The sequence below is a fragment of the Lissotriton helveticus genome, chromosome 11 (genome assembly GCF_964261635.1).
Source record: "Lissotriton helveticus chromosome 11, aLisHel1.1, whole genome shotgun sequence".
Lineage (NCBI taxonomy): Eukaryota > Metazoa > Chordata > Amphibia > Caudata > Salamandridae > Lissotriton > Lissotriton helveticus.
In genome coordinates this window covers 729,462,598-729,475,571 of record NC_136072.1, presented here as the reverse complement: position 1 = coordinate 729,475,571, position 12,974 = coordinate 729,462,598, and the positions used below count along the sequence as shown (strand labels likewise).

The following is a 12,974-nucleotide window of genomic DNA, read 5'->3' as shown; positions in this document are numbered from 1 at the left end:
CAATCAATCAATTTCCCTGTACACTAATCTCCTCTTCCAGGACAGCTAGAGTGGTAGACAGTTGAGCAAGTGTGCCACGGCAGCTCGAGGTCTGAACTTCAGACCTTAGAGGAGAGACTTGGTGAGCTAAGCAGCCGAAAACTAGTGGACACCAGTGGAGTTGAGGAGGTTGAGGGCCTTCTTTTTAGATACTGATCATACCAAAAATTGCATCAAAACAGTGAAAAAGATGAACACATATCATTTGAGAGCAGTGTTTTGCTGAAGTATTCCTATGTCTGATGCTGAGGTGAGAGGAATCTAAAAGATACTCGTAGTCCAGAGCATAGCACGTGCAAGAATACGCTTGCACTCTAGATGGAGTCTTGTCAACATCCTAGTCTGATGTTGGGTACTAGGTCAAAACAAGCTATGTTGTAGAAAGGGCCCCGCTACCCGTTTGCTTATTATTTAAAATTATTTGCAAGGAAAGGGCAAAGTTACAGATCAGTAAATTCGTTTTTGTCCATTGGGAAATAATGCATATTACATCCGCCCCTGCCATTTCATATCTCAGCTCAAACAAGATAGCTCATTGCTGTGCGATCACACAATGGAGCACTTAGAAACATATCTACCCTCACGATCATGAGATCTATAGGAAAGTAGTAATGCAGTCCAGTGATTGATGGTGTGCACTTCCGTCAACCACCACTGCTGGCAAGGACACTGCCACGAGATTCTCTATTACTTTTCATGAAAATGGGCAGGATTAAAGCTGTCCTGCTTATTTGTAGATTCAGACAATGGGAATTCCTCTGCTTATTCCAATGCTATTCTACAACCCTCTGGATCCAAGAATATGGACATATGCTTTGAGACAGATGCATGATCTAGGTGTTGTGTTGGTGATTGGTGGTGGGAAACCTTGATGTTTGTTTTGTACTGGAGGTGGGCCCAGGGTGGAGGGGCTTGGTGTTGTGATGGTGACAGGTAACACCTTGGTATCTATAATGTGCAGCATGTTAAGCCTTGTGTCATTGTCTTATTCGTGCCATGCTAACTAGACTTTTATACAGGGCAGGAGGACACGCCATGTGTAAGTTATATGTGGTATGCTAAGCTGTGTTCTGTGGACAGCCCATCATTTGCGGTCTTTGAGTGGTGCTTGTTGGGGTTGAACGAAACAATGATTTGTGTTTGGTGGAAGAGGTTGAGTCAATGATGCATTACTGATGAGTGACAGTGTGCCAATGGGGTAAATTCTGAGCTGGAGCTCTGAGGGGCAGTGCTGTTGTGAGGCTGAGGGAAGCTATGATTTATGTTTAATGCAAAAGGTGGAGTTTGATGGTTGGTGCTGCATTGCTGGGAACTGTAAAAGAGATGGATCCTAAAGGTGGGAGCTGTGCTGGTGATGGGTGGTAGGTAAGCCATGAATTAGGAACATAGAATGAGTGGAGGCAGGTGTTAATGCTACATCATTTATGAACGATAAGAGGCTATGATTTGTGTAATGTAAGTGAGATGGAGTGTGGTGATTGGTGCTGTGTTGAGGATGGAAGAAGCCATGATTTCTAAGCAGTAACAACGTTTGTGCCTATGGACAGGGCCTCACTTCATCAAGCCGCTAGCCATGATACATGTCTAATTTATAAGTGATAGTAGGTTTTGGTCACTTTATGTTAGTAATAATCCCATGCATTGTGTTAGTAGTCATAATTTGTGTATGTTGCAGGAAACGGCATGGGGCAGTGCTGAGTTAGTGATAGGGGAGATGCTCTGCTGCGTTTGAAGGAGGTCATGATTTGTGCTTGGTGTAAAGTGGATTTAGAGTTTAGTTTTATCTTTGCGACAGTGTAAGCCGTCGTGAAGCAACCGTAGTGACTGGTTCTGCTACGTTAGGATTGGACTGGAGGGAAGGCTTAATAAAAGTTAAACCCATGAAGTGCGTATCTTGCCATAGGTGTGTGCTCAGGGTTAGTGGTGTGTGTTATTGATATGGGTCTGTGTAGTGGTAGTCACGATGATATCCACCGTTTGTGTGGCGGTGTCAGAGCCTGGAATTCATTGTTCTGTTTCCGAGTGGGGGCAATAATTTGTGCATAGGTTATGGAATGGAGTCTAATAGAAAGGAAGGGCGCAGCTTCAAATTTTTCCTCCTCAAATCTTGTGTTTTTTTCCAAAACTCTGCACGTTTTGCTAAATTTGAGAAAGTTGCAAAGTTGTGGAAAATAATCGTAGCAAATTATATTTGGTGTAAAATAATTCAGCAAAAACTCTCATTTTAAATTTTGTTGGAGATGTCTCTTACAATAATGTTTTTTTGTCGAAACATCTTTTTCTAAAAAACGTTTTTAACAAGAATTTTTACATGCTGAGGAAGGTTTTCCAAAGTTGACACAACATTTCAAATCTAAATGCGAACTTTGTGTACTTTGCAAATCTTCACAGGCAAAATGTATATATCACCCACCCCAAGATAGTGCTGTTTTACAACAAGGCGTGTCATGATTTGTTTGCAGTGCAGGGAAGGCCCACGAGTTGGTGGTGCTATGCTAGTGAAGTGCTGAATTTCTGTCTTAATGACAATGGAAGCCCTACTCTGTAGATTGCCTGAGATGGGTTCTGCTGACAGCATTTGATGAATGATGGGAGTTGGTTCTGTCCTGGGGCTTGGAAAGCTACGATTTGTGTTGCTGCAGGAGGTAGAGTACAGGGGAATGGCATTGTGTTAATGGTGGATGGTGGGAATACCACATTTATATACGGAGCATGAGATGGAGCTTGATGGTTAATTTTGTGCTAGGGTTGAAGGAATCCAAGATCTATGTTTGATGCTGGAGGTGGGGCTTGATAGTGACACAATAGTTCATGGTTTGTACATAATATTGGTAGATCCTTTTGGTGGTGCTTCATTGGTCATTTTGAACCTATGGTTACTGTACATTGCTTGCAGAAAATGAATCCTGAGCAGGTGTTCTGATGGTGGGGACTGTCTTCTGTGTAATGTACAGAAGTTGTAAACTCGGGGACATTACTGTGTTGGTGACTGGGAAAGTCATGATTTGATTACACTACAATGGGTGACATTCACGATTTGCATATGCTGCACGAAGAGGAGCTTTTTGGGTCATTTGGGGAACCAGTATTTGTGTTAATTACAGAAGGAGGGCACTTTATTGTTCCGTTGATGGGAAAAGCATAATGTATATCATTTGCAGAAGGTGGTACCTGTGAGTCGTTTCTATATTGATCACAGGCAAAGCCTCAATAAATATACATCACAGGAGATCAAGCATAGGGCAGGTGCTGTGTTGGTAACAAGATTTATGTAAATTACAAAATGTCTGAACGTTGCTGCTACGTTGGTGTTGAAGGGGGTTAGAATATGCGTGCAAAGCTTGAAATTCAACTTAGATGCAGGGCTCTAACCATACAACGCGGATGGTGGGTATCAATTGTGTGTGTGTATTGGAGGAAGGTGTCAAAGCTTTTTTGTGGTGGATCGTGGAGAAGACACACCCCTCACGACGAGCCATCACCAAGCAAAATATGCTTAGCAACTGAGATCTAATGGCACTGCCCCTTGATAAATGAATACTTGCATCTAATGGTACTGTCCCATGATACATGAATTCTTGCAGGCACTCAGACCTCAGCAGTACCAGACCATTTGAAGCACTCTTGTTACATATTGTCTAAGGGGGGACCTTCCATGCATGAGTTTTCCCATGCTTTGTATGTTAGAATAGTAAAAGTATTTTGATGTTTTAAAAATACTGAACATATCCACTTTTCTTTTTTTTCCAGCTATGACCGGTCTGGTAGTGCCCCCCATGTAAGAAAAACACGAGGTCTCTTTTTCGTACAAGACAGAACTGCTTCTTTGGAAAGACCGCTCAAAACAAAAAACAAAACTCTACAGCTTCTTTGGAACCATGGGCCAAAAATGAAAACACCGTCATTTTGTTTTGTTTATATAAATAAAAAAAACTATTTCTGTGGACTCAGGTGGAAATTGCATCTTACTTGCTCTCCATTTTGCGGTTTTTCACCGAAGGCGAGGGTTTCGGCAGCGTTCTGGTAGTGCATGTTATGGACACGCACCAGCAAAGGAACATATATATCCATGCGAGCATGGACAATTGCTGGTACCAGTAACGAAAACCGTTCTCTAGCTGTGGACAGCTGAAAAATAAACTTCCTATGTTTGTAAAAATACAAAACAAAAATTTGGCAGAAACATCCTGCTCGATATTTTCGATACGATTTGTTTGTTGGACTCAAGAGCAAGGAGAACTTTCTATTTTCTACTAAGCCTTTCGGATACGGATTTCGTTTATCAAGACAATGAAGGAAAAAATGAACAATAATAATAAAATAACAGGGTACCAGCATGGAAGACTTTCGAATATAAACGCAGATGAGTGGAAAAGCCTCATTCCGTGTATGTGTGTACTTATAGTTTAACCTCTCCTGACCGTTTTCAAAATGTTTTACATTATTTAAATGAATAAACTTGTAAGTTATTGTATTTAGAGGTAGTCATAAGAATTATATTATTAATTAAAAAGTAAAAAAAAAACAGTGGGGACATTTTCCTCAAATTGTACAATGAAAACAATGCAGACTTGTGGTGGGGGCTATTGGTGAGGTACTACCCGCACTTCACTCTCACAAACTCCTTTTGAGGGACTCTTCTTCACCAAGCCAAGACTTGGTGGGTGACCCTGCATGGGACTACCATACTCAAAGGGGGTGATACGCCACAATCCCTTCCAGCATGGGGAGTACAGGCCATGGGGATATTACAGCCCCCTGAGCTTGTTATTAATGCACAACAGCCCCTATTTCTTGCTCAAGAGTCTAGAATGATGCCAAACCAACCTCCTCCAGTGGTCGAGTATAATTACAATGTCTTGTACATTTCCACATTTTGTTCTACTTCTGCTTCCTGAAGTTGGTCCAAAGAGGGGGTCGGGTTAGGGGTGGTCCAAGAGAAGAGGGAGCCGGTTTAGGAGCACTTCCACTGAAAGGTACCTCTTAGATAGATGAGAGTTGACAGTGGTTTATGTGGTCAGATACTGTCAGGTTCTGTGTGACTGTAATGTCTTGACGGATACTGGTGTTGCTTCGCTAGCTTGCTTCTCTTTCACTTAGCTAGCACTAGCACTTGTTACCAGCAAGTGAGGGCCTGTGTCTGAAAATTCCTGTGCTTCTTTTTTCCCTCCGTGATTTAAAAAAAGGTGTAAATGCCTGTCCTCCAGCGCTTTATGCCACTTTTTCTTGTTCCTCATACTCATCTTAAGAGAGTGGAGCTGATTAGACAGTGAGGTGCTAGCATCTTTACAGATTAATGCGGAGAGATTTAGTCTGAATAGTTTTGCTGTCACTTTTTGAACCAAGTATCTTACTAAGGATAGGAAGTGAGGAAAGACACCTGGTGCCATTCTGTGGGTGACATTCTCTGGAATCTTGCAAACATGTCACACGTCGGGAGCACCACATTCCTAGACTAGCCAGGAGTTTAGCGTTGAATTTCCTCGCCAGATGTCAATAGCAGGCAGAAATACTGAAAAGTTTTATAGAGCTCATAACCCATAGTTCTACATATTGTGGGATGATAATGTGGGGAAATGGGCAGTGCAACCTAGAAGGCACTGGTGCTTGTCACCTTCTCAGCTACCCACAGGATTATACATAAAAAAATGGTCATGCACTTACCCAAGGTATAAGAATATTTGGAGGGAGTGCAAATTTGCACCAGGGAAACATACATTTGTCAAGGTGGGGCTTTGTGCTGCCAAAAATACTTAGAGTGTACAGAACAGTAAAGCTCTCCTATATACCCCAACATATTTTCAAAGGTCGCAGAGCAAACAGACACCATTTCCAGCGATGGCCAATGAGTACTTGAGGATCCTCACTCTGCCTCTCAGTGACTGCGCCCATAATTCACTGTTAGGTGTGTTCTACCCACGGCTTTGACTGCAACAATTCCCAGAGGAGTCTGACATGGCTATCTTTTTTGCTGCACTTTTATTGGGCAGCACTAAAACCACTTCCTGAGGCAGGGTAGCATCTTTGTTCAGTTTTACTCAGTGTATCTATCACATTATTCTGATATCAGCCCTATTATCATTGCGCCGAGTTGCTGCGATTATGTAAAATTAGGTCCATGGAGGTAAATGCATTGGCCTGGATCTATCATGTTGGTCAAGGGAGGAAGGTGGAACTAGTCCTCTGGTCTCCTTATTTCTCAGCCAACAATTTAGCTGAAAGACTTTTTCTACAGTCCAAATAATACTTATTGTGCCAAATGTATGGGGGGTGACGGCAGCAACTTCTGGTTGCATGACATCCCAACCCAGGCGCAGCTTTACCCTTTACAAAGGCGCTAAGATATTTTCTTCACCCGCACATTCTACCAGAACCTGGGCAGGAATCTGATGTTGTACCAACCGGAAGAGCAAAACCTGGTGCCCCTGCACCCCGGAATGGATGTGTCCTCGCGCAGCCATCTTGACTGCACAGCCACTGCTCATTAGCAAGGCCAGGCCTTCAAAGCCTCGCAGGGTGGAAATGGCTAAAGTGTTCTCTCTCACTACGTCTATTAAAATTCTTAAGTGATAGGGAAGGGGGCTGGTATTAGTCGCTGTCACCCTGGCGTTTAGCAGGCCCCCCTTTCGGAAAGCGGGCGCCTGGGCCGCTGTAACACGAGCAGGCCTCTGCTACTAGGCCCCAGGCCTGCCGGGAGTTGATGGTTATCAGCCAAGGCCAGATAATGCGGCCATTCCTCAAATCTAAGGCCAGGCCCTGTCATGGGAGCCAGCAGTGGCCGTCCATCAACTTGAGCTGGGTCCACTCTGGGCACCCTCAAAGGTCTGGCACTCTACGGGGTCTGTCGTGGACGGCCAATCGGACAAGGTGCAGGGCGTTGATTTGATGGTTGCTGAGCAATCTTTTGGACCAAATGCATAAACAGTTTAACTTAACTCTCCCCACCCCCACTGCAGTTAGTACTAAATCATACCTTTCAGAATGCTGATCAAAAACATATCGAGACACCACTTGACTGACCTTGTGACATTCTTGAGCAACTGTGTTAGGGTCCGCAAATGTCAAGTCTGTGCATGAAAAATGAGAAAACATTAAGGCTCAAACGTAGAGGTTTTTGCAGATGGGCCATGAAATAAAAGACCAGACAAATGTGTGTTTGTAAGCGAATCAGGACTAAAGAGTGGAATAGCATAGCGTTTTAGAATAAAGGGAGACCTGGTGAGGCATGGGCCAACCCAGCACCAGCAGTCAGACTGAGCCTTACAAAAACTAGTAGCATTAGTAGAAAGCTGATGTTTCTGAAAGGTAGTTACAGAGTCATTACATATCAAGCCAGAGCCAGATTTGGTGGAATGTCTTGCAATCTGTCAGAAAGTGAGCAATGGTCCATTCCAGGCCACAACACAAATCTTGAAATGCACAAATATTTTTGCTTGTAAGAAATACCTTTTCACCACTGTGTGATTACTAAAAATGACCCTCTGCCCCTTTCTCTCAAACTATTTCCTGCTGGGTTACCTCTCTTTTTCTCATTTATTACATTGGTTTACTGTATTCAAAAACATCACTACAGGTGTTAAGCCCTAACGGAGGGGATGATTTTGACTTACACCCCAAATTTTGTTGCTTTCCGTTTGAAGGCTCAAAGGGACTTGCTCGAGTTGCTTTAAAACATTCCTCTGTGTGTGATGCCCTTCCTTTCTTTGAATCAGAAATCACATGGTGATGACATCATTGTCTTGTTTGGTTTGGATGTGCAAAGGTGAAATCTAGATGCTATTAGGTTTAGATTTTGACTGTCCAGCACTTTTTCTTTCACCTTTGGAATTGCATTCTAATGGTATCTTCCACCAAAACTTTATTTCAGTTTCCGTAAAACACTCAGGTTTGCTTTTAATAATAAAACATGGCGTACTCTCATGAGGCTTGCGCAGAGGAGCACACAGTAACATCGAAGTGAATCTACAAGAGAGGTCGAAGATCGTTAAGTTAATACAATAGGAACGACGCAATGTTTACATATTAAAAACACCCCCCCATGATTTATAGAAACTAAATTGAGTGCAGAAAGAGAGAGGAAAAAAACAACAAAAACACATACATTTCTGTAAACCATATCGTGTTCCTCACTGACAGAGGGTACCTCATTCCATTTTCGTGATCCAAATTTTTAGGTGATAGGCTGGAGGAGGTTGAAATAGTTGTAATTGTATTTACATAGCGCTTATTACCCCTGACAAGGCATTGAAGCGCTCACAGCGATAATAATCATAGCAGAAAACTTTAGTCCATAGGTCCTTCATGTTCTGACGTTCCCTATTGCAGAGTGGCAGAGAGCAAGATGTTGAGGGTACAAGGTTGTGCATCGAACTTGGAAGCGCAATTTCAAGTCTTGGCTCAGCCTTATGACACTGTGTGTTTTTTGCAAATTGCTTAACCTCCTGTTTGTTGACAGTTTGGGCAGGTGAGAAGCAAGGTCTCCCAAAAGTACTTTGATGCAATCTAGAAGTCAAACATGAGATTGGAGGCCCTGAATGTGCAGCCTGGCGAGTCCCGGCACTAAACAGAGTCTGTGTGTGTTCCTCGACAGCCAACATTCTCCCTTTGCCCTCTAACCACAAGTCGCTGCTTCTTACCTCACAGTCTGTCCTGTCAGACGTGATCCAAATGGTACAACCACACTATTGTGAAACCCTGAAGCTCCAACAGACAATACACAAGCTGTGAAAGGACTTTGACATTGTTAAAAAAAAAAAGCACTTCAATTATTTCAAGGCAATAGTAGGGGAAATGCCAACCTTTCCCTCCCAGTTTCCACTTCCCAGCTGCAAGAGAAACAGGTTTCAGTTTTTCTTTCTTATAAAAGGGTTTGTTATTTATGGTTTAATCCTTCCACCCCCTTTGCACATTGCAATCTGCATGGTCTAAGAACCCCTACCGAACCTTTCCTCTTTTGTAAATTAGAATTTTCATTCCTCAAAACTGTAAAGTTAATTTGAATTGTTTTGCTTTGTCAGTTATATACGGTATAAAGTCGCGATGCACAGAGCATTTTTGTAAAGATAGCTTTTTTGTTTACTGTTTTTAATGGTCATACCTAGGGAAAAATATCATGTTTGTAAAATTAAAATGTCTACTTCAGTTTAAAAACTTTAAATTATCATAACGAAAAAAACGAATAAAACTTTTGTACGGTAGACGTTGTCATTTATCATTGTGTCGTTGCTGAAGAATAGAAAGTGAAAACTTGGCGAGCCGTAGCAGGAGACCTAAAATATATTTATTAAATGCACAATAGAATCTTCTAGAGATTTCTGGAAACTTCCAGACACACCCAGTGACCTACAATACTTACATACAAGGAATGCTTTGGTGATAGAGCTCTGGTCGACTGCATTCCATACTCTATTTATAGGGATTCAAGGGGCACTTGAAAATGCAGGAGTGCTAGCCTGTCTAGAAATCAGAGAATTTCCAAGGCAGGCTTGTGACTTTCATAGGCAGAGAGGGCTGGGGTAGAGTCAAAAACACATAAGATAGTTGTGGATTGCTTAACATGATGGTCTGGCATTGATGAGTGTAACATTTTCAATATTATTTTCCATTTTATAGGTGTACAAAAATATGGGGCTGATTATCCAAGAGTGTCAGTTAAAAATTAAAAAAGTCATAATGTATGCATGTGTGCATATATGAGATAATCAAAGCATGAAAAACATGAAATGAATATTTTTAAACTGTATTCAGATTTGAGTGTTGTACACTACTCAATAACACATTTATGTACTAAACAATCTTCTTTAATTAGACTAGACTCTGTGTTTCTAGGGTGTTATCACTGCAGCGGTGAGGGAAAATAAGATAAACACTTGCTCAGACCTAGTTTTGTACATACTGACAAATTATTTGCAATGCATTTTTCACACGTGTCTGCATGTTTAACTGACACTCAAATTGTAGGAGAACTGGTTTTGCAAAAGGTGCTGGAAAGTATAACAGAGTTTAATTTGTACACCTAAAGTCAAATACACTATAAATACTATGTCCCTAAGCATGTTTACTGTGTGTTATGTATAGATTAGGCACACTTGGGGCTACGAAATGAGGCATATTTGGTAAATGTACATATCCGCACATACATCACAACATGCGTAAATTACACGTGTACAACGGGACACTAGGCAAATTTCGCAAACACTTGTAAAGTAGGACCATACTCATGCATATTCAGTCGTTCCCAAGTTTATTCCATCCCTTTTTGAATCAGCCACTACTTCTTAGGTCACACCGGACTTTTGGAGATAGAGAAACCTTGACATAGTGAACGCGGTATCCAAGAAAGGTTCTTAGAGTAAAGAGTGACCTCCATGAAAGATGATTTTTGTCAGTAGTACTGTAGGAGATATATCAATTGAAATCCCCTCTCATTCCAGGAAATGAGGCACACATTTATGAAAGAAATGTAGTACTGCACAGTTGGGAAGAAATCAGTCCAGGGCCACGCACCAAATGGAAAAAAGAAGTAATAACAACCACTCATCCTAACAGTCAAGTTTCACCGGCATGCTTTACTTAACTCAAGATATGACTGCAAGTCCTGGGGAATTGTGGGACAATACGTCACCTATACTACTCGAATCATCAAGCATGCACACCTATGGTAACATATAGAAAATTAGAAGAAAGATGGAACTGGATGTTCCTTTTCCTCCTCAGACTTCTATCACCTTTTTTATGGCTGAGAAGATCACAACAGTGAGTATATATACGTAGGTCACTTTCGCCAAGCTTTAGGCCACAGAGGCTGTTAACACTCAGCAACAGTCAATTCCCTAGGTTGGGACGGGAACACCTGCCTAATAGCAGGAAGCTATAAATATGGTGGTGTTGTGGTATGTTTATAGCATGTTTTAGATTCCAGGCTTCAATAACATTGAACAATAGGGGAAGGGGTTTTGTAAGGTTGGATGAGATGTAAGAAGTTGCTGGAAAAAAATATGCACCTTGAGTTCACTCAAGTTCTGACATTTTGGGGTACTTCTTTGCAGAGTTTCAAGCTGTACCAATTTCACATATAATAGTTCATCAGACGCCTGTCATCTTGTTCGTGAGCTATAACTGAGTGTAAAGGTATTTTTTCATGTTTACAGTTTGAAATACATTTATTGCAGATTATTTTAGTCTCCAGAGGCTGATACCGGAAGTTGGATACTAGGGGGTAGCAGTAGCAGGCATTGGAGAGGTGAGAAAAAGCATAATAGGTCCAATTACGATTCTTGGAAGCGTCTTTCTGAATGTTTTTTTTTTTTTAGTTTGCTTCATGTGCATGTTAGAGAAAGATGGTACCCATTCTCTCTAGACATCCAGTTTAACAATGACTTCTTGTTCTGACCTAAATATAACTCTTGTAGTGATTTAATTTATTGTATTACTGGCACTATTGCCGGATGTTAGCTTTAGCAAGTTTAAGGTATGTTTTTTTAATAGTCCTGAAATTAGTGCATTCTGCATCGTCAGTATGTTTTTTAGAAGGCATTAGTTTAGTTGCTGTGGTAATGTGTCTAGTGCCCACAATAGGATATTTTCAAAATAAAACATTGTGCAGACGTAGAAAATTACCCATGGTTAAACTCAAAATAAACAAGCAAGCGAACACCCAATTAAAACTACCAGATCACCACATTAAAATCAATAACGCTAAAAGTGTGATCTATTTATTTTTGTAATATTTGTTTTTGCGACTTGTGGGGGTTATCTTCTACTTGGCTAACATTTTGCGTATATGTCACTGGCGTATAACTAAACCTAATTCTTGAGGCACTTTGTGTTAAGATGGAATTCTGAATTACTATTCAGCAGCTGCAGCCCGTCAGGTAAAAGCGGTGGGGCGGGAGGGAACATTAATTCTTCAGTATTACATCTTTCATAGATTCACATGCTTGTATCTTCCCCGTCGTCATGGTGGGAGTCTCACGGTAACAGAATGACCAAAGCAGTATCATAGAGAAGAAAACTGCATAGAAAAGCCCCTAGGGACTGTAGTATTTGGTAACCAGACCTCCTCATTGTTTGGTCCAAAAATCAGCCAATCAGCATTACTGCCCTGCCCTCACACTCCCCAGCAGAAGCTTCCTGCCTCAGATTTCCAACCACCTTCGTGTGAGAAAGGAGTCTCCCTGAGCTCTGCTCAGTTTGCTGTTCCAGTGTGAACTATTGACCTTTGTTTTTTCAACTATATAATCTTCTGGATTAAGGTATTGTGTGTACCTATTTCTTTTATGATGGCTGAAAGCTCTAAAAAGAGGCTTTTCAGGCCTTGCAGATCCTGTGGAAAGGCCAGGCTTTTCTCTGAAGACCCTCACAAGGACTACTTATACTGTCTCCATCCAAAGCATGTGGCTAAGGATTGTAAATATTGTAGAACCTTCTCTGCTAAAACTCTGAGGGACAGAGAGGCTCGTCTGCTGTTGTGGCTTCAGAAGAAGAAGGCCGCATCAGATTCAGATTCTGGTGAGGACTCTGCTCATTTAACGACTAAAAAGAGAAAGGCCTCAAATTCTGAGGAAATGGTGGAGTCTAAAAAGGCTAAATCTAAGGTGAAGGAAGCCTCTTCTCTTCCCCCTACTCCCATCAAGAAGTCGTCAGGTCAGAAGGGGGCAGGGTCTGCTCCATCGACCAGTTCCCTGGTTTCTGCTGTAAAATCTGTGGCAAAGACTTCAGCTCCGTCGATGACTTCACCGTCGACGACGACTATTTCGACGACGACAGCTGCGTCGACGACGGGAGCTAAGACCGTATCGACGACGACGACGTCGACGAGCTTGATCATACCGTCGACGAAGAAACCGTCGACGACAAAATCGGTGTCGAAGTCGTCGACGACCCCGTCGACGGGGATCCCGTCGACGACGGCCCCGTCGACGATGGCCTTAGTG

At 42.0% G+C, this 12,974-nt stretch overlaps 1 protein-coding gene across 3 annotated transcripts in view; it reads left to right on the top strand.

Moving 5' to 3' along the window:
- EBF2 (EBF transcription factor 2) overlaps positions 1-9,236 on the top strand; it is a 215,674-nt gene extending 206,438 nt beyond the window's left edge. For all 3 annotated transcript variants that reach the window (XM_078666609.1, XM_078666607.1, XM_078666608.1), the window contains one exon: positions 3,790-9,236. In XM_078666609.1, the coding sequence (XP_078522735.1) occupies positions 3,790-3,821 (32 nt within the window). In that variant the 3' untranslated portion in view covers positions 3,822-9,236. The remainder of the gene's footprint in view (positions 1-3,789) is intronic.
- The last annotated feature ends 3,738 nt before the right edge of the window (positions 9,237-12,974 follow it).